Source organism: Choristoneura fumiferana, chromosome 2 (assembly GCF_025370935.1).
Source record: "Choristoneura fumiferana chromosome 2, NRCan_CFum_1, whole genome shotgun sequence".
NCBI classification, from domain to species: domain Eukaryota; kingdom Metazoa; phylum Arthropoda; class Insecta; order Lepidoptera; family Tortricidae; genus Choristoneura; species Choristoneura fumiferana.
In genome coordinates this window covers 12,223,090-12,246,347 of record NC_133473.1, presented here as the reverse complement: position 1 = coordinate 12,246,347, position 23,258 = coordinate 12,223,090, and the positions used below count along the sequence as shown (strand labels likewise).

The window sequence follows — 23,258 nt, the reverse complement described above, 5'->3', positions numbered from 1 at the left end:
AACAACAAAAAATCTGTGATGATGATAATTGTACTCTTATCTGTAATACTACTTTCTAGCTGCGCCGAAAAAACTTAAAATAGTTCATGCAATAATTGTTTCTATGGACTCAAATTATATATGGATGCAATCCAATTTATTAAAAGTACAAACCGATTTCATCAAAATTTTTGTATAAACACCCACTGGATCAAAACAGTAACACATTTTATCATAATACGCTTGTCATAAATTAGATTGGAATACAATTAATAGTTCATAACGTTAGATTCTGCAGAGAACATCTGCTAAAATAATACTATATCAGAATGTGATCAGATTCAAGAAAACACTAGTTAATGTCTTTTCAAAAGTAACTTTACTACAAATTAAATTGAAGAATTTTCTCCCTCATAATAAATTACGATATTAATAAAAACAAAAGCGAATACGTATAGCAGAACAGTGTCTAATGCAATGGGTTTCGATCCCTTTAATGTAATTGGATCTGTCAGCAGCAAGTAGGCAAGCAGGTAATTACTAGCTACTAACCAAAATAACAGACTGCGCCGAAGAAATACGATATTTTGCTTTACTTCGCTCAATTAACATTCTAATAAACCTTTGATAGTTTGACGTTCAATTAAGTATGAATTAGAAGTTCAGTAAGTAATCTGACTTTTGACTTTTAAGAAGGATTTCAGCTAAAATACGTTATACCTAATTACCATACCATTTGACTTTTATCTAAATGAGAAAAACAAAAGCATTATACCCATAGACAATACGAGTTTTCCTTGTAGTTTAGTTGTTATTGCGCTAACAAAACGTGTTACTATAACTTCGAAACTCGTTGGTAAGCGGCTTTTCTACAAGCTGAAAGAAAAGCATTTGAGTTGCAACTTATTTATAAATGACTTATAAGTAAAAAAAGAAAACGTGTTCTATAAAAAGTGTGTGATATAAAGTTTTCTGTTGAAAGTAATCGTTTTGTTGGCGTCGACCGTCGTTTGGGGGATTAGCGAGCGTTCGCACCGTTAATGCCTGCTTTTCCATGTAATACGCGTATCGTTCAACTTTAACAATTTCATTGGTCGTTTAAGTCGCAATTCTATATAATCTTTAAGTCAGCCATTTGCAAGTCACATTTAAAAACGTACTTAACACTGAGAAACGATATCGCGAGCTTGGGTTGGGCTCGTGTATAAAAAAAAGTAATGATTTTGAAGAATAAGTACTTTTCTTATTTTTAATAATTCACTAGGTTGACAAAAAAGCAATTTAGATGAATGAAAAACACTTAAGAACAATTGACGTTTGTGACTGCAAAAAATCCGTGTGGGTTTCTAACAACACAAAAACCTATTTTTAAATATTTGAAAGCTAGGAATTGAATTCACAGCAGTAGTAATTTTCTTGATCGACTGAAAAATAACTTGCGTTGCGTCCAAAACAGTGACCATAGCTTCTGTCTATTCTGCTCCTACAGATGTCCTAATTTATTAAAGAATTTAGATTAGGTACCTTTCATTTCTATAATTTAAGTATCTGTATAACGTTTGCGAATACAGCTGTTATTTCCATTGCCTTCTCCTCAAGCGTAAATTACCACCGCTCGACGCCTACAAATCTCGTATTCGGAGCCCTCTTCAGGAATGAGCTGATTCAGACAGGATGATCTCAGGCATAAGTAATACGACTACGTTATTTATCAATATAGTGAAATATTGCTACCCTATTTGTTGTCCCTTTTATTGCGTTTTCATACAGTATGTAGACCATAAACATGTTGCAGACATGCGAAAATATATTTTTTTGACCATGTTTCTCTTGATTTCTGTTAAATTCCATAAATTTCTCCGTTCATTAATAAATATTGGTAGAAACTACCTGGTAACTGAGTTTTAAAATCAAAACATAAAAATGAAAGTATTTGTTTCCGCTATACGTTCGAACGAGACATTTGGACGTCGACTCAAGAAACTTCTTTTGGACAAATCACTGTACTCAGTAAAAGAGTACAGTGAAATGAAATTTAATTGACTGATAATTGTTTGTTTAAATTTTTATTTTTCTGTTTAAGTAGGTATATTTTGTTTGTTCTTATTTGACATTTGTCACATTCTGTGACTTATTAAATGATATTGTGGATTCGATTTGTAGCATTCGAACATGGCGGATGTAGACAATATCTAATTTTGCTATTTCCGTTTCTTTGGTTACCTATAGTTGAAGTATGATTTTGATAGTGTTTTATACGGCGATTAACCTTAACAGTGAACAGTGATCACAAAATTCTATATTGCTCTCGTGTCTGGCATTTTTTAATGCGCAAGTTGTCTCCACGTGGTTTCTGGAATTTTACTATCAAGTTGCAAAAACTACAATTACCGTACCTACAACGTCCCTCTCAAAGAGAGTTTACCTTGACAATGGCGAAATTGTCCTATTAATTAGGACAGAAAAGCCATATCTTTAAAGATAAGAAGAATATGACATTGTAACGGATAACTCATGTCTTAAACCGAGTTTAGCTCGCGCGTTTATGTTAGTACAAGTATTTTGAGTATAAGTTTACTGTCATTGTTAAAGCTGAAATTATAAAATTCACTAACTTGGCGAGTGAGACTGACGTGACACATAAAATAGACATCGAAAACACTCACTTTTTAACCTTCTTCTGCTATAAATTATATGTGAATAAAAATACTTTTTCATTTATCATGCTCGTAAAGTTCATTTTTATGCTGTATCTAGGTGACATAAAATTACTTTTTTTGCTCTAGTTGTCAACAGCCACAAACAAAAAAGTTTCTACATATTTTTATTAATATTTTTAATTTATATAAAACTAAAAATCAAGCAAAATAAATCAATAAAATTAAAAAAAATTAATAATAATAATAATGCCTAAAAATAAAAGGTACATAGAAAGTGAATAATTATTTCCACTGTTGCTATTTTAATTCCTCGCAATCTAAGTGAAAAAAAATAGAGTGTTAAGCTCGAGTAATAAACCTATTTTCTCTTCGACGTGTCTAACCACCCTCGCCGTACCAGTTCGGGGCCTCGTTTCATGCTCTTGTTGTACAATCTACTATAGTGGCGCACTTTAAAAGAGCTTCATAAATATACACTGTTTTACTGCTCATAATAATTATTTTAATTCTTGATTCTTTATTTAACAGTAATATTTAGTCATCAGTGTCTTGGAGAATAATTATCTTCATTTGACCTGTTGAATGCAGGTTAAAAACATTAATACCATTTAGAAATCAAATCAAAGTTTTATGAGGTAGATACCAAATTAACCTTGCCATTTCAGGAATGCCACAAACTTGCACGGACATATAGTCTGGCTAAAAAGAGTAGAAATTAAAAAGTGGCAACACTGTAGTGTCATCCCTTTCAAACCAGGGAGCAAAAAAAGGGAGGACACTACATACAGTGCTGCCACTTTTTAATTTCTACTCTAACTTGCCGGACTATAGGTACGTCGACCAAATTTTTATGCTGATTTAGTAAATTAAACAAAACTTTCAATAAATACTAGACAAACAAAACGATTAGCATTTCGAAAATTGATTTTAGTAATAACAATTTTTTTTTGCTAACAAATCATCGGTTATTGACGCCATCTCACACGAGCTGTCACGCAGCAATATAAATCCTGCGCAAATACAAAGAGCGGTGTTTACCATAAAATCGCATACACGCTCCTAAATCATAACACAATAAAATTTATAGCGAGCGGAAGGTCCGGCCTCAAGTGCTGATAAATCAAATACATTTTCTTCGTGTGACCAGAACGGAAAATCTTTCCAGCAAATATACCGGCCGCTTTGTTGGGTCTGTCGTTAACTTTACACCTAATACATGTGCTCGCCGCAGTATTTATTATTACATTATTACTATAAATATTATCACATAATGTTTAGCAACATAAAAATAAAGTAAAGTACTTAAGTAAAAAAGTAAATTGCTGACCATTATCAACTGAAACATATTCTTTTCCAAAATAAAAAATCAGAATGTAAAATAAAATATATAAATAAATAAAAATATCATGGCACACTTGACACGAATTGACCTAGTCCCAACTAAGCAAACCTTTTACTAGGGATACTATTAAATACTTTAGAAATTTACGTCCTCAATAAACCCACATTTATACAGTTAAAACAACATTACAAAAACACCGTTTAACGACCGGACGCCGAACTTTGTTTGTTTGTATGTTTGTTTGACTACGAAGCTTGAGGTCCTGGGTTCGATTCCCGGCCGGGGCAGAGATTTGAATAAATAATAAGAATATTTGTTCTCGGGTCTTGGATGTTTTATATATATTTAAGTATGAATTTATCTATATAAGTATATTCATCCGTTGCTAAGTATCCATAGTAAAGCTTTGCTTAGTTTGGGACTAGGTCAATTGGTATCAAGTGTATCATTATAATATATATTTTTTATTTCTTACATCATCATCATCATCATCATCAGCCCGAAGACGTCCACTGCTGGACAAAGGCCTCCCCCTTAGAACGCCACAATGAACGACAACTTGCCACTTGCATCCACCGGTTTCCCGCCACTCTCACGATGTCGTCAGTCCACCTGGTGGGAGGCCTGCCAACGCTTCGTCTTCCGGTTCGTGGTCGCCACTCGAGGACTTTTCTCCCCCAACGGTTATCTGTTCTTCGAGCGATGTGGCCTGCCCATTGCCACTTCAATTTGCATATTTTTCCAGCTATGTCAGTGACTTTAGTTCTTCGACGAATTTCCGTATTCCGGATTCTATCGCGCAAAGAAACTCCAATTTGGGGGGGTTGCCATAATCCCCACGCTTGGCAGGCGGCTTGGGGATCGCAGTGTTTGCTGATATTTCTTACAAATAGTTTTAAATCAATTGTTTTATTTATAACATAGCATTGTTGACATAAATGAAGTGTTTCTTTATAGTTAATAGTTATTTTTGCAACAAGAGAGCAAAGTTGTTTTTTTGTTGCGAGTGTTGAATTTGAATCCCGAGTAATTTGAACCTAGAACTTCTTGTAAAATATTATGTCATACTTATTTTTTAATACCACAAAAAGCCTCATCTTTGGGTCAGTAAAAAGGTTGGACAATAAACGTATAATTTATTATAAATGTTATTAAACCTTTAAATATGATTTTATTAAGATTTAGATTTCTATTACATAAACCTAAATAGATTTGTTACAAATTCATTCAATTTGACAAATATTTATTCCAAGTTTAGAGAATTCTTCTATTAAAAAAAAAACAAGAGAAGCAGCATTCGTGCAACGAGGTTGCATACTTTATTAAAATATTGGGAAAATTTACATTTTGGAAATATTTCATTGTCATGTAATTTTTTAGGTATCGATATATTTTTAATACAATAAATTTAATTTAAGATAATCAACACATTTGATCCTATCTCTCGCTTTTTTCGTGTTGAAGTGAAAGTGACAGATCAAAGTGAAGCTCAAATATTTGGAATTCAGTGAGTAGACACAACACTGCTCTCAGCATTTAAAAAAATAATTAAAAAGTTACTTTGTCTCACGGAGTGAGCAAAATGCGATTTTGCTCACTGATTTCTCATAGCAAAACCTGCCTGTTTGAGGTGCTGAGGTGAAAAATCAATTGTTAACTCACACTTCACTTATAGGATTGCCGCCCTCTATCAACCAAGCGGTTCCACTCTCCGCTTTTCGGAACATTACGACTGCTGCTTTTCCCACGTCTTCAGGCTCCTGACTATTCATACTACTAATAGCCAATTCAAAATCATCCTGGTTTTCTTTTGCTTCCAGGTATTTGACATGTGTTCCTCCTAAGTTTGTGCTTGTAGCTCCTGGACAAAGAACGAGAAGTCTAACTCCCGTTTTGTTAAAATTGTATTGATGTCCTTTGGTTTTCGTAAATCCCATAACGGCATATTTCGATGCTTTATAAACGGCCAGGTACTGGTCAACCCTGTAGCCATATATCGAGGATATGTTTATAATGGTGCCACCCTTGCCTCCGCGATCAGTTCTCATGTGCTCCACAAATTTCAGCGACCATTCAATAACAGCTGTCACATTCACCTCAACGACCTTCTTTGGATTTGTTTCTTCAACAATACCCGCGTTGTTCACGAGGACGTCAATAGTTTTGTACGTGCTAATTATGGAGTTTGTTGTTTTTTCTACCTCCATACTGACGTCGCATTTGATGAATACAGATTTATTTTCTCCGTATTTGGTGTTTAGGTTTTGTGTGGCCTTAGATCCGAGATCTTCGTTGATATCCAGTAGTATGACCAGTCTCGCTCCGTTGTGCAAGAACTCCTTGGCGATTGCGAGCCCGATGCCAGACGCACCACCCGTAATAACAACATTTTTTCCTTGTAAATCTCGCGCCATTCTTACGTGCTTATTAAATCAGGAACAATTGAATACAATACAATGCACCAACATGCAACGAACAAAACATTTCTCTGCTAGGTAATTAATGTGATAAGAATAAAGATAGCATTATTATAAACATGTATAATGTATGTGTCTATTGGGTTGGTGACACTTGTTATTGCCCATTATACAGCGTGTATTTTTTACTGGCATATACTTGATCCAGCTATAGTATCCGGTCATAAGACTCATATAGGACAATACTTTGTTAAATAGTGTTATTAATTAGACGTTATGATTTTTTGAGTCCGATCGAGCAGCAATGTACCTACGCAGTCCAACTTAGTTTGATATAACAAGTAGTTAACTGTTAGTTTACTTTATTTTTTAAGTCTTTCTGAGAAAAATCTTAAATTGAAATCGCCGAATCGAAAAAATCAGGGCATATTGTTTCTGATCTTGGAAAGACTGTTCAAATAAAAGATTATTTTGCAGTAATCAGTTAGGTGTAATCTAATCTCTGACTGTATGAGGCAATGCAAATACGTTAGTTCTCATGCATACCATTACGACCCCTGAACCTTAATTTCACTATCAAACTACTTACCCATTTACGCATCATTAAACTTCATAAACAAGTGGTGATAGTAAAGGGATTTCTGATAAATTCGCGTTTGGAACTTTATTTACATTGAAAACCGCATTTTATCAATACCTAAACGACTGCGGCTGCTTGTCAGACACTTCTTTAATTACAGTTTTGATAACATTATACTTTAACTTTAGGTGAACGGACGGGTTTGATTTATTTTTCATTAGAATAAAACTACAACATAAACGATTAACTTCGAAGGAATTCAGTGATTGATTTTTCGATTTTTATTCATTGATTAGAGAAATAAATACTTTTTGATTTTTGACTGATTTCTGTTTTCCTGACATAATTTGTCACGTTGCCGTCAGTCATCAAAATAATTGATGGAAATGCCGCCACCGTTGAATGTGAAAGATAAAATAAAAGAAGTATTTGAAAGTCTACGAGGAACTCAAATACTTCTTTTTTTTATCTTTTACATTCAACGGTGGAAGACTACGAGGAACAAAGAGCAGTGCATCGAAGTGCGTGGCCACCACGTAGAAAACCAAGTATCTCAGGTGGATAAATCGGCGTGATTAGTTAGGAATAGATACAGATGTGCAAAATGCGGAAAGTTTCCAAAAAAAAAGTTCTGGGAAAGTTCTGGAAATTTTCATGAGAAATATAGGTAAATTTAAGAATCGGAAAGTTTCAATCCCCATACAAAATTGTGAGAAGTTTCCGAAAATTTCCTCTATGAAATATTCCGCAGTTTTGGAAAGTTTCCTTTGGCACATCAGTAGTTAGGAAGCTTTATATCTGACTAATAGAGTACCTAGTGAGTACTATTTTCAACTTTTATTTCATAATATCACGCTGTTTCCCTCACACGATGGCATAGCGTCGAATGTGCAATAATTATTTTTTACCTACGAGTATTGATAAAGTAGCAAATCAATACGAAAAGTGCTGACTTTTCGTATTGATTTGCTACTTTATCAATACTCGTAGGTAAAACAAACAAATTAATACCTACTGACATGATGTGACGTTAAGGTACGTTAATTAATATGGATGCAATATATAACGTGTTCAATTATTATGTATGAAAAAAAAACAGGGCCAATTCCCTAAAAAAGTAATGTTACTCGTAGGTTCCCTAGGTCCAGTACTAATCGTCGTTATATATAATATAATATGCCCGTAAAAATTTAACACGCTGTATTCACGAAATTTCTGTGTGTCGATATGCATACACTTTATCTTTGTCAAGTAGCACGTCGGGTACGCAAACCCAGGGTTCCGTAATGTACCACAGCCAAATAATAATAAATATTTTTACTATTTTGATCAACCCCATATTGTTTAAAAAAGTATTTCCTGTGTATGTTATCAGAATGGATGGACAAATAAGATTGTCTTGTAGTGGTGGAATAGCAAAATATTGTTTTATTTTCCTAAAGCAGACTGTTATTTAGTTATTTGATATTATGGGATACTCGTATGTTATGCAAAACAAAAAGACGTATAAAAACACAAAAATTACGTACAAAAAAAACTAATTAGGGATGGAACATGTCGTTTTAAATTCAAACCTACAAAAGGTTACACTGCGCTGCTAGTGGCTTTTTTGATGGGCGATATGCCAACGTTAACGCGTTCTGACAAGCAATAATAAAGGCTAACTTCGTATCAACTTTCCAAATAAAGCGACCCAGTATTACAAATTAAAGACCATGTTTTATGTGAACGGACAAAATATTTATCAAGTAAGTAAGCTTACTGGAATATTAACACAAGCTTACTGGAAAAGATTGATGATTCCGTTGTTACAGTATATTCCTAACTATGACGCCCTGCCAACAAATTGGCGAGTACTTAGAGTAGACGTCTATTTAATCAATCTCCCGCATACCTGCTTAAATTTTACTCGCGCGGCGCTGCGCGGAAATAGAGCAAAATAAATAATTTATTAAGGACAAGTTAACAAGGGTCTCATAAAGAAGGCAAAAGGTCGGCTATTTGTTTTCAGCGAGATAGCTCACCCCACTTTGTTATTTAGTGTTTGGAGAAATGGCGAAGCAACACCGAACTATGGACAAGCACTGTCCGCGGCTCGGAAACTAATGCGCCCCCGACCGAGTGCGAAGTCATGTTTCTATCGAGCTTTGTAAGTGCTGTAAATTAGACAATAATCAGTTTTACACCCTTACTCATAAAAAGGTAAAGGTTGTGTAGCGCTACTAAGAACTAATAATTATTAGGTACGTTAGCTAAAAACGCAAAGCACCACTACGTATACCTAGGTGACTAGGCGTCCTATAACTAAAAGTATATTTATTTTCCCAGCTCTTCAGTCTGTAACAAAGGTAATTTCTCAAATAATGGGTAAGTAATAGCAGATTTGAAATTTTTTGATAACCTATGAAAACATAAATAATCGTATCCGTAACAACACACAAATTATACTACTAAGTATAAAAAGCCATATAGGGAATTATTTCCCGAATCAAACAAATTTGAATTTGAATTGATAGCATAAGTGAAATAGTGGTAACATCGATTCTACCTACCAGGAAATATACGTGTGGAATTATTTTCACGCGTGTAAATAAGGAATTGTTATTAATTCTGATCACCTTATTATTAGGGTATTCACATGACTTGTTTTTTTTTGTCTAAATTCAGTTTGTCTAGTAACTTATATTAAAATTATTTTTTTGCCTTAAGTCAAAAATATTCAATATGTATAAATTCATTACATGATTATTATTTTGTCGAATTTCGTTTTTCATAAATTATCACTTTCATAACTCTTTTTTTGTCGAATATTAGATATTTTATTTAAAACTTACTTTGTCGATTCTTATTTTAACTAATAATTACATAACCAAATAACGTTTTTACCAAGATTAGAAGTGCAACCAGTAAATTAGGTTAGGTTATGTTAGTACTACGACCACAACAGCGCGCGAGCCGAACGAGCGTAGCGAGCGTTATGCGGTAGCGGCCAGCGAAGCGCCAGAACCGAACTTAATTAGACGAAAAATAATTAAGTCCATCAAACACTATACGAAATAAACTTATATGAAATAAGGATCATACAAAACGACTTCCACTCAAATAAAAATTAGACGAACAAAACAAGGTACACTTACAAGGTACTATTATTAGTTCTGTGACTTTAAATTTTATTATTGTCTAACTAAAATTAGAACCGTATGACAGAAAGAAGTTAGGCAAAACAAGGTACACTTACAAGGTACTATTATTAGTTCTGTGACTTTAGTTGAGGCTTTTTGCCTCGCTGATGAAAATTTAGAACCTGAGGCAGTATTGTCTAACGCGCTAAGCTGACGATCCCATTCATCATCTCTTTCTACCCTCGTCTTATACCGTATGACAGAAAGAAGTGATGAAAACGATTATGATTCCAAATGTGTTAGACAATAAGGCTTCAGCTTTGTGTGACAACATTACTAGGAGTTATAAATAGTAATCTTTAAAAAACCTTATCTATCTATACAAGGGCCGGCAATGTACCTTTTATTCCTATTGTCTTGTCAGAAACTGTGAATTTACAAATACTTGCGAATGAGGGCATTAGTCTGTAAATGATTGTACTGTCAAATTGGTTATGTTGTTAATTACCTGAGATTATTTCGCTTCCAATTGATGTCATTTCCATTAGGTCTCTCTATGTTTTCAGGCTTAAAGCAATGTCTGCAAAACAATGAGTTTATCCATAAAATTGATGATTACATTTCAAACATATCGGGAATAACGTTGGTAATCGAATTACTGTCTCAACTCAATCGCCTGCGCGTTATTAAATCAGGCATAGCGTTTTTCCTTTGTTCCGTTTATGTATGTATGACCTATAGGCAGTTATAGTTCGCGGACTAGATAGGTGAGCCTCCGCTGGCTGTTGTCGCGCTGCTGAGTTATGGCGGGAACACGACCACTTCCGTCGAAACTGCGATACACCCTACCTTCCTTTCCAAAATACAATGTTAATATTTTGAAACGCAAAGAATGCTCCTCAAACGTTTATTACGTACATATTTCATGTATTTAGTTTACCCGTTATCAATTTATTGGACGGAATTTGCGAAGGGCAGCGTTTACATTGTGTGTAGGTACCTATTATATTGAAGCTATAATGGGACAGAAGAAAATCATCTCGGCCTATTTATACGTCCCACTGCAGGGTACAGGCCTCTTTTCGAATGAGGGGGGTTAGACCGTAATTCCAACGTGGGTCCAATGCGCATTCAGAACTTCACGTGACACCATTGAATTTAGAAAATACTTTGTTCAATATAATACCTTGGTAACAGTGTAGGTAAACTGATTTCCGAAAGTAACTCGTATATGTGTTCAATTAGAAAACAATTTGAATTCAGCTTTTGTATATAATTATGTACGTTCATTACGCAGCTGAAACTGGGTGCTCGTGACGTAATCATACCAGTTTTGAATTAAGAAATGAACGCGAAACGGGGCGCATGGAAATTGAAAATCAACAAACAAACAAAACAAAAAAATAGAGTGTAACAGGGTTAGCACCGCCGTGTTTTTGGTCACTACGTGGTGAACGGATCGGTAATCCATCCTTTGAATTTGGTGTCTGTGAACAAAAGCCAACGATGCGGATCGCTGGTGACCCTACATGGAGGACTATACTCTATGCAAATATGACTTTTAAAGTACCGTAAAACGAGGCTACGAGGGGTAAAACATGAATAATAAGGCTATCGGTTACGATAGCTTCGTTAAATAACTAATTACGTTAGGTATCCTTAAATCGAATAACAGCGTGATCATTGACGTCCCCAGCCATAATATAAAAAAAAAAAATTTTTTTTTATTCGACTGGATGGAAAACGAGCATGTGAGTCTCCTGATGGTAAGAGATCAACGCCGCCCATAAACATCTGCAACACCGGGGTATTGCAGATGCGTTGCCAACCTAGACATACACAACATACATAATACATAATTTACATTACATAATTTGTATGTAGGTACATGTACCTTAATTTATTAATATTTTATTATTTCATTTTTTATTATTTATTATTAACATGTGTCACATTTTTTTTGCAAAAGAAAATATACACGGTTAAAATAAGAATGTAGCCATTTCAAATAGTTCTTTAGAATAAGGAAAAATGCATCCCGGGCCGGTTTTATTAGTTTTCAGTCTGTTTATGTATGTTTTATATCTACATAGAGTAACGTAATAGACTTAATGACTGGCAATGTAGAGCCTATCATAACGGGTAGAAATCTTGGCATTGGGCAGTCATAAGCACGTCCACCAAAAAAGATACTAACGTACCAAGATGCGCTAAGAAAAGCTTATTCTAAATTTTCACGAGATAGGAAACAATCTAATTTTTTAACTTTTTCACGCAACTTGTCCGCAAATAAACATCAGTTTTATGTTAGGTATATGTTCCCGTAAAATCACTAATTATTAACGCAGTGGCCATTTGTTGTCTTTTACGACTGCCGATATCCACAGTTATTGACAGGCACGGCATCGACCGTCATAACGAGTGCTAGGTAAATTACGAAGTGCTATGTTTTCGATTAATTAGCTCGCCAGTCAAATGCCGGTGTTCGATGCAAATGGGCCGAATTGTAATTTGTGAAACTGATGTAGTCCGCCGCCTAACCGCAATTAGTGTCCGCGTATTTCAAACGATGCAAACCAATAGAATAGGTATCAAGCTTTAAACGCATTATTTACTGAAATATAATTAATTAAAATCTATAACGCGGTTATTTGTATTAGCAGAGAGTATTACCTCACAAAACAAATTTAACAGTTCTTAGTGCTTGTATAAACAATACATATTTTTTATAGCAGCCCGGATAATATTGCTTCACAAATGATTTTTGGTCCTCGATGTTTCTATAAAAAATATTTATTATGAACTTTGATTATTATGCATACAACTACAATTAGGTATACATACATATTTTAATATTTTATAGGTATGAAGTTACACAAGCTAGCTGAGTTGACTTCAGGTTTGAGTTTTCACCTTCTGTATATTCTGTAAGTATGTTCGCCGAATGTTGATCATCAACCCAACCTATATAGGTACAGCCTGTACCTACCCACTGCTGGGTACAAGCCTCCTCTCAGAATGAGAGTGCATAAATTACGTACATGAATTTCGAAAAACTCAAGAGATTTCAGCCCTGGTTTGAACCCACTGTCCTCGGCTTGCTCAAGAGGCCATAGGGTCAAACCATTAAGCTACAATAATTTGAACGATTATTAACTGTATCCAACTGATATCAATACGCGAACACCAAACCGACATACGTGAAGCCCATTCTGAAACGAAATACCAATATGGCCGCCACATCCACTCGCTCGACGGGCCACGCGTTTGATGAAAATTGAGTAGGTTGTTACCTAGTACTACTACACTCAGTTCGCGCAGTTACAAGCGACATCTGTCATACAGTTTACTTTAAACGACAGTAAGTAGCTTTTCCGAAAGAATATCGTAATAGTTATACCAACTCTCAACGTTAGTGTGTTACGAGTATAAAATAAATAAATCTGGAATTCTAGATATTCTTTATGGCAAAATTATGATCCTTGCGAAGCCAGAATAATGACTCATTATAACAATCGTGGAAGCGTAAAGAGCCCTTAGTTCGGAACTCTCGTTTACATGATACAGCTATTGTAAGGGTTGCCCACCTGGACATAAATAAAGGAACAGTAGGCAACCCAACCTAGCTAGGATAGTCTTGCCGAGACAGTCTCGTACGCAATATGGATCAATATTACAAATTTACTGGTATATACCTTAAAAAGAGTGTGATGCTTTTTTGTATATCGGTTTCCTAGTATCCATAGTACAAGCATGCACTGATAAACATGCATACTTATATAAATAAATACATATTAAAAAACAAACATTCGTGTTATGCATACGAATATCAGCGACGACCGAAATTGCATAGAAATTGAAACATTATTTTATTTTAATTTAAAATATTTGACTTCCGCATACTTTAGTAGTTTTATTGTTGAGTAGTTTATTTATGATCCAACATTTGATTTTTTCCTACTGTACTTATTTTGTTCAGTATGTCAGAACCGAGGCGTACTGCTGAGGCGACCACTGCTCTCGGTCCAGTTGCTTCAAATAGTAACATTTCGTCCAACTTTACTACATAGCTCCATGCATAAAAAATATATTATTCAATTTGTTGGTCCACTGAGAAATTACCAATTTACTGTAGCATGATAATATAAAATTCCCCTGAATTATACTTTGTCGCATTTATGAAAATACCGTCCCTTTTAGGGATCTACAGTTATCAACATGAGCTTATGTTAATGCCGTGTAATATAACCTCAAATTACTAACGTTAGCGTCTCGTAGCTACTAACAATTTTCGTAATGACATCATAATTTTCAAGGTTCTACCGTTTAGTCATTCTATAGATAAAAGAAAAATAATTTTATAACAAAATTTGTATTTAATATGACTGCATAGCTAGTAAATGGGTGGATCAACGATTTCTTGTTGTTATTCTTTCCCGTCTCAGCAAGGGGACAAAAGTAGTACAGTTTAATAGAAGAACTGTTGGGTCACATTATTATGTACTAACATGCTTATAAAAAATGTGCCAGTCAAAATAAACCCCACAGCGAAACTGCATGGTTTCTCGCTTCCCAGGAAGGACTGGTGCCAGTTGAACCGGATGAGAATGGGTTGTGGCCGCAGCCGAGCATTTATGTACAAATGTGGGTGGAGAGAGTCACCAGCGTGCGAGTGTGGAGCCCCAGTGCAGGACATCGAGCACATCATCGCCCACTGCCCACTCACTTAAATACGATGGTCAACCGGCAGACCTGCTTACCCTTGACAACGACGCAATCCAATGGATACAGAATATAGATATTATATTTTGAATTTGAACGATTGTATTTAATATTAAGCCATACGAATAAATAAATAATTCTTCTTCTTTGTCGGTATCTTTGTTGCCACCGCAACACCTGAAGCGATGACCTCTCTGTCAAGAGTGAAATAAATAATTAAATGACCAATACGGTATTTGACTATTTTTATATGTGTTATAAATTAAAACTTTACAATGCCTGTTATCGAATAGAGAAACAAATTTTAAGCTACCTATACAAATAACAAAGTTATAAAGGTTTGAAATTCAAGATTAAACAGAGAAAGACATACTGGCATGTGACGTCACACGCCAGTACCGCCATACTTGCTGCATAGAGAAAAGCGTCAGAGAAAGAGACAGGTATATAGATTTTTCAAAAAATCTCTATAAATCCAATTTTTAACTGATTTATGTTTTCTCTTCGCTAAACACTTTCTATGTGCACTTACTGTGTTTCTGTGTGTTTTCATAATAATATATAAGACATGGCAAATTCAGGAGTAGTCAAATACCGTATTATAGAAGGGACTGAAAAGTACCACAAAAATGCATGTTTGGCAAATTTAAATCCTACAAATTTACAGTTCAAAGAGTGACTCAGGAGGCCGTAACTAGGTATAGCAACGAGTGACAAGAAAAAGTTGATCGACCCAAATAACGGTTTAAATTATAGGTATTCCTCTTACCGATTTAAGAGGAAATAAAATATCAGGAAAGAAGAAGAGGCAAAGTGTCTGTGTATACAATCTTGGGACTCAAATGAGCATTATATCCTTGGATTTTCTTGAACAAGCACTGTATCGCCAAACCCGAACAATCCCCGATCCCGAACACAAACTTAAGCCATTTATTTAACACGAGCAAACATCCCTAATTAGTTTGTTCGGATGTCAAAGACGTGAGAACCGATTGGTCTCAGGTACGAAGATGAATATTAACGGGGCGTGAATTTAGTGAAGCTTGTCTATGTTATTAACAAAGTTAGGACGTTACTGGTCCGCTTCTCTCTCTTGATACAATGTGGTAGTAAATAATTTTGTCTATTACTACCATATAACAGTCCAGAACAATAAGTAGGTACCTATCACGCTAGTAATTATCCATTTACTAATTGGGTAACCTGCATTGTTCCTACATAATTTAATGAGATATTATTAGTGTCACAAATACATTTGGTACTAATTAGGACAGGCTTTTTTTATATTATTGTTAATTTCATAGCATAATTTCATTTAGTACACATATATTGAGCCAATATAAGTACTTGCATACATATATAAGTAATGTATTTTCACATTACCTATTCAATTTTTGAATTATGCTTAGCTATCTAACAAAATCTTCCAAGAACACATTGATCAACAGATGCTACAACTGTTCTATTTAAGAGTATTTTTGTGTTGAAATCTCAAGATCAAAACTTAGGCCCATAATATCGTTCAGCTTAGCAAGTTAGAACCACAAGCGCATTCCATTTCCCAGGCGCCTCCTTGTATAATACCTATAATGGGGGACACCCTACGTCCTACTGCAGGGCACAGCCTCCTCTCAGAATGTGAGGGATTTTGCCTTAGTTCCTATCCCACGAGGGCCTAGTGCGGATTGGGAACTTCACACACACACCATTGAATTTCGTCTTCGGTGTGTGCATTAATTTAGTTATTTGGTTAGGTTATTAGATGTGTGCACAATTTGAATTCAGTCATGTCAAAAATACGATGTTTTAAGAAGTAGGTATAAGTCATTTCAAGTTATAGATATTTTGAAACTAATCTGTTTTGACATTGCAGCATACTATGAAGAAGTAGGTATTATGATGTTTGGTTGTAGCAAACCGGTAACTAAATTAGAAACAAAAATGAACGTACCTATGTAACGTGTACATAATGTTTTCTCTATTTTGGACAGGTCACACTGCATGCCATAGCATAGACTTTCTTCCAATGCGGATTTAGAACTATACATACGAGTATGCCATTAAATTTCTTCGCAAGTATGTTCAGGTTCTCCCACAATGTTTTCCTTCACCACAAAGCTCATGGTGAATTTCAATTAAAAAAAAAATCAAACAAAATCTGCAAAATTTGCAGGTAGTAGGACCTTGTGCAAGGTCCGCCCGGATTGCTACCACCATCGCTTGCACTGTTGAGTTTCGGCGTGGAGAGTACCTAAGCCAGTGAAATTACTGGCACTTGAGGTATCCTATCTTTGGCCTCTAGGTTGGCAACGCATCTGCAATCCCCCTGGTGTTGCAGGTGTCTATGGGCGGTGGTGATCTCTTATCATCAGGAGACCCACTTGCTCGTTTGCCATCTAGTACAACATAAAAAAATCTCTCTCTCTCTCTCTCTCTCTCTTTCTCTGAACGGACATTGAGGAAAACATACAAACAGTTTTCAATCCGACATTTCATCGTAACATTTCAAATTATATTACTTTTCTATTTGGCGTCAGTAAAGTTTCCTAAGTCGTTCGTTAGAAAGTTACCTGTTAGGGAGATACAACAACCGTCATACATTCCTCACGGACGCCGGTTGCTAAATAATTCAGCCGGCCGCTGACAGGCGCCCACACCTCGGGAAAGGTTAGGAGGGCAGGTTTCATTAACACCATTGAAAACAATAAAAATTTTTAGTGCACTAACCTATTTTTAGACCTAAAAGTTCACTTTCAGTTCAAAAATATTTCCATCCTCCCATTGTACCTATAACGTTCGTGTCATTATAATGATTTTCTTGACAAGTCTGAGGGTTGACGTTGAGTTTGCGTCATTATTCAGTAGATTTAGTAGTACAAAGGTTTTATTTCTGATGTCTACATAGAAAACTTTTAATGATTTATTAGTTCAGCTTTTTCAAGCAGAAAAGTTAAATAGCACAGATAGTTTAAAGTTGTTTTCGTTAATTTAAAAGTTTAGTTACTTTCAAAATTTATACCATTATTAAAATTATTTTAATTATATCATTTCAAAAGTCAAACATCAAACTGAAATTATCTTAAACGAGCCTTTATAAAACTTTTTAATATAAAACTTTTTTTTTAACTTTATAAAATTTTTAAAAGAAGTTGAGCCCTTTGTGCGTTTTGTGCGTACTAAGCGATCTCATTCAATTATGTAGCCCAAGCCGCGATCTTAATCACTAAGGTCAACATACACAAGCAGTGCTGTACCATTAAGGGCAAGTAAACGTAATAAATGACGTATTTATCGGTTCCTCAGCCACCGGCTCACAATATTCTCGGAGGTGGCCTTAATTCACTTACAATTAAATTAGCGTCACCCGATCCTCTTGACGGTAAATAAATTAGAACGGAGCCATTAAGCCGCGGGGAATTTATTTCCTAATCTATTAGCTCTGTGCCTTTCACGGGGCGGGTGTGTACACGCACACGCCGAGCTTGAATCAACCAAACCGTCATACAATAGAATCGTCACTACACTTACGAGGTCACCAATCACTTAGCCACGCTGTATAACGCCATATAAATACACAATACAAGGCATCAACTGTCTGGCCTAAATTATTTAGTTATCCATACGAGAAGACCTGTCTAGACGAACGTAAAGGTATAACGTAAGCTAATAAATAGTTATTTCGTGGATTACACCATGTTTTTCTAATCTTAATATTTTATGAACTAAGAAAAAATGACAGTGACTTTATGGAATTACTGCTGTATGGAATACTTTTGCTTGTAATATACCATAAATAATTAATGATAGGTAAGATGCAATTCGTTTTCTTTACTTGTTGCCAAAAATTGGCAATAGTTTGGAATAAACATAATGATAAAATTAGGTACTTGATTTTTTTACTTGCAGAACTAAAGTAGTTCCATTTGAGTAGCAGAACCTGTGTTTTAATTTTTTGTCCCTGTTACAGGGCCCACCCGGTATAGACGTTCAAATTAACTGTGAGAGGATAAGAAAGGCACCGGAAAATGACATTGATTGACGTTACTTTTTGACTCGTTATACCAAGTTCGAAGTCTGTTAACACAGACTACAGTACAGTTACAGACAGGTACAGGCAACTCGTAACTGGCAAGAATTTTACTACCAAACAGCAAATCACACACAACCAACCAACCTTGTTAAAAGTTTTGGACCATCTTTTCTCATAAAAATATTTCAAGCAAAATATTCTGTAACATCAAGTGTATTAAAAGTGTATCAAAATTGTAAGCCTAAACCGATAATCGAAATAAGATCTCGTCGTGCTCTGCCACAAATGCCGCAGCCATTCACTTAACGCCGGTAATAACCTGCAACTTCTTTACTGCTAATCCGAGTTTGATTAGTGCGGCGTCCTACCTTTACGGCTAATAACGTCGGATGACAGGGATACGCGCCGAATAATTAGAAGATCGTAGTATCTGACTATATATAGGTACCTTAACTGTATGTGTATTAGTTGCTCATCACAATTTAGTTATTCTAAATCCTACTAATATTATAAATGCGAATTTAAAGTGTGTGTGTTTGTTACGCCAAAAGGGCTGGACGGAGTTAAATAAAATTTGGTATGTAGATAGCTGGATTGTCTGGAATAGCACATTGGCTACTTTTTATCCCGATATTCCCACAGGATCGGGATAAAATCCCAAAATTTCGGCCGCTAGGATTAGAGACCACAAATTTGCCGTGAGTATTGTATGTGCAATTGCAATGAAATTCACGATGTTAATTTGTGGGAGTTACGGTTTCTTTCTTTCTGAGCTGTCCAATGCAATTATTTCAGTTTTATTATCTATTGTTGACATCCGTTGCTGTTTCTGATGGTTGAATACCTAGATATTATTTCCTTTAAATAAATAAATAATAAGTTACGGTGGGAAATTATTAAAATTCCGGAAAATCCATTCAATGCCGGAATTTTTGGTTTACGCGTACTAAACCGTGGATAAAGTCTTGTTAGAATATATATGAACTTATATACTAAACTTATCCATTTGAAGACATTACTCTACAAAAACTACCTAATTTAATTGTGAAATTTGTTCTTCAATCACACTTTAACGGTTAAATGTAACAGGGTAAGTAGACTTTGTTTTGGATTAATCGCTAATCTTGCGATGACCGAATGGCCCAGGGTTTTGAGAACTTGACTAACTACCGAGCTTGAAGTCCCGTGTTTTGATCCCCTGTCGGGGCAAATATTTTTGTGAAACCGGCCAAGAGCGTGTCGCAAGAGCGAAATGCTAATTTTTGGCTCGAAAATTGAACGTGCAATATGTATTTAAGCATGTATTTATAAAGTATGAATACCTGTCCATTACTCGGTGTAACTTCAATTGAGTAATTCACCACATTCTAATTTTAATTTGGGAATATACCTATATAAAAAATGTAAGTACTTAATTAATAATTAAATTACTTACTCTTACAAACCCCGCCAAAATACATAATAGTTAATAGGTATTTCGTCTCCATTGTCCCCAGAAATTAACAATGGTTATAATAATAAGCAACCTCTCAGCAAGTCGGCCACTGTGGCGGCGGAGGATAAATGAGATTTAATTACACAGGGCAGTTGGGTCACCGGGATAGACACATAAATCACTGCCCCAAAACAAATATGAAATTAGGCAAATGAAAAACATTCCCTTGGGCGAAACCGACTTGGTAATACAACCAGTAGCCGTGCAATTATTAGCAACTAAAGTAGCTATTAGACAACATTACGAGGATGTACGCACATAGCAAAATAACTAAATTAAAAATAATAATGATACTCTTCACTTTCATACTGTACCTACACATACATACACATTCATAATGTTGACACTGAAAATCTGCTGACGATTTCAAGGTGAGTTATTTGACACTTGATTATATTATTATAGATTAATTACTTAACAACTAAATGGTATGTTTTAAGATATTCTAATGCGATGTTTAAATACTCGAGTTGTATTGTAATTTCCTTAGATACCTTTTGTCTGAAACACAGCTTAGGTTACTTGTAACCTAGCTTAGACATGATTAAATTTTACTTACTATAGACCTAAGATTTTTTCATGTGTATATTACCTTTCTTTCGTATATGAACTTTTATGAATAAATTAATACTTTACTATACTTTTGTGGAACTTTACGTATCTACGCAGTGACTCATTCTTTTTGCATGGTAGTTTATTGTGTGCATAGAGTGAAAGCAGTAAATTCTTTAATCGCTTATATTTAAACCGTAAAATATTGCGTAAAATATCTCTCTTCTCATCGATCTCCATTCAGCGCATTCATGTTCGCGGAGCATCGTCGCGGGGGCTAGAATGGAGTGCTTTCATGCCACCGTGAGAAAACGTTGCACATCCCTGGTACGCAGGGTGCGGGCCAGCTCCAACAGCATCCTAACTACACTCACGCACATGAATCATTGCAGTATGGTTTATGTACTGACTAAGGTGTAGCGGTAACACTAGAATAAAATTAAGCTTTATTTGATCGAAATAAAAATATTATTATTATTATCACTCATTATGTCAGTGCGGGAAAGTCTTGGCTTTGTATTATATATTTAAACACTGTACTGTAACTATGGAGTGTAGAATTTAAGGAGGAGCATGTTTGCAAACGTGTCCGTCGAAAGGTTTTAAATATGCGGCGCTGCAGTAGCAAATAGGTAAATTTTAAAGGAAGCTTCATAACGATAATCGTAGTAAATACACCCAAAAAAATATTTTAACAGGTCACCGACTCGTAAACTCAATTATTGTCTCTTTTATTCGCATAGAAGTTATTTTAGGACACGTTTACTAAATTATTTTACGCTTTAACCTCTCACTTCTTCTATTATTTCACACTCTTGCTGCTCCAGCACCAATCTGGAGGGATTTGGAACTCGTCTCGGTGATACTGCAATACCGCGTAACTAGCATTTTCCATAAGGAAAAATTTTCATTGTCAGATCAGTACAATGTTAGTACTATTCTGACCGTGAAATTATAGGTACCTTATGGAAAAAGCTAGTTACGCGGTATTGCAGTATCACCGACGTTATGCAACTTTTCCGTCATTTGTACTCCTTTAAAATTCCACATTCCACAACTTCATTTCAGGATCTTTCAGGGAGGGCTTGAGAAGGATGTGGCTTAGACCTTCTCCTTAAACATTTCAGGACATTTCCTTTGTTTTATATTCGCATGTATAATATGTCTAACGGTTATATACACATACATATATAGTTTATTGATTTATTTATATTGTAATTTATGTATTATATTGTTTAAAAGACTGTTAGTAGCTTCCACATTTTTTTTTGTACTCTTAGACTCACTCTTTGTCGGACCCTAACTGATTACTCCTCTCATCTACTCAAAGGTTGACTGGTAGAGATCCCTTAAAGGGATAAGTCCGCCTTTGTACAAGTATCGCAAAGTTTGTCAATTTTATTTTGTTTCTTTTCTTTTGTACAATAATGAGTTTACATACATACATACTTTAAGGCATACTAATCAACTTTGTAACGGCATCGTCTCGCTTTGGAAGAAACCAATGAACCGCATGCTGCAACTCTGTCACCGCCATTTACGTCGGGTTCACGCCACGCTTGCGCCCCACCGTTTCTGCGGAGGATGCGGCTAATATACGTATTGTACGCCCCACTAGGTATTATTCTGAAATGCACATCCAACAAATATGGGCGTCCATTATTAAGACGCACACGTCGGACGGTACTTTGTAGAACGCACTTACTATAACCATATCTTACAGGAGCGATGCTTTGGCCGTTAACCGTTAGTCATCCAGCTGCCACCTCGTCATCAGCGCGATGTCGTCTCGCCTTTGCCTCAGAGGTGCTGAGATGCTTCGATTACGTTTTTACGTTTTGTAACAATAATTTGTTGAAGCGAGACGATACGAATCCGGTACGGCACTGTTATACTTATAGACACTCGTATTATTTTTGATAACTTTTAAACATTTTTGGTCTTCGCCCTCGGAATGTACCTAAACACTACAACATTTCGTATTTCTAGATGAAACATATAATACGAACACAGAAAAAATGGCCATGAGGTTTTTAGTGGACATCTGGCTGCAACAGTAAACAGAATCTTAATACCCCGCGGTGGCATTCTTATGGAACCGTTGCAGGGCTTAGTGGACAGTTTCGAGTGGCCGCTAACAATTCGCGGCACGTAGTCGACAACAGAATTACTCGCTGTGGGAGATCGGGAGCGGTGCCAACTCTCATCATATTAAGGCGAGATAATAATGAACGCGCTGTTTCGTTATATCCTTACAGGACTTATTTCATGTCTAGATTATTTTTTCAAAACATTAAGTGCCATTGTTCGGTAAGCGCCGCTCGCTTTTTGTTTTGATTTTTGTCTGAAATTGCTACAT

At 35.5% G+C, this 23,258-nt stretch overlaps 2 protein-coding genes across 3 annotated transcripts in view; both read right to left on the bottom strand.

Moving 5' to 3' along the window:
* Positions 1–23,258, bottom strand: part of Ten-a (Teneurin-a transmembrane protein) — a 486,497-nt gene that overhangs the window by 421,702 nt on the left and 41,537 nt on the right. The window lies entirely within an intron of this gene.
* On the bottom strand, positions 5,273–6,462 carry LOC141445525 (15-hydroxyprostaglandin dehydrogenase [NAD(+)]-like). Its single transcript, XM_074111359.1, has one exon. The coding sequence runs from the start codon at positions 6,393–6,395 to the stop codon at positions 5,640–5,642; it is 756 nt and encodes a 251-aa protein (XP_073967460.1). The 5' UTR covers positions 6,396–6,462; the 3' UTR covers positions 5,273–5,639.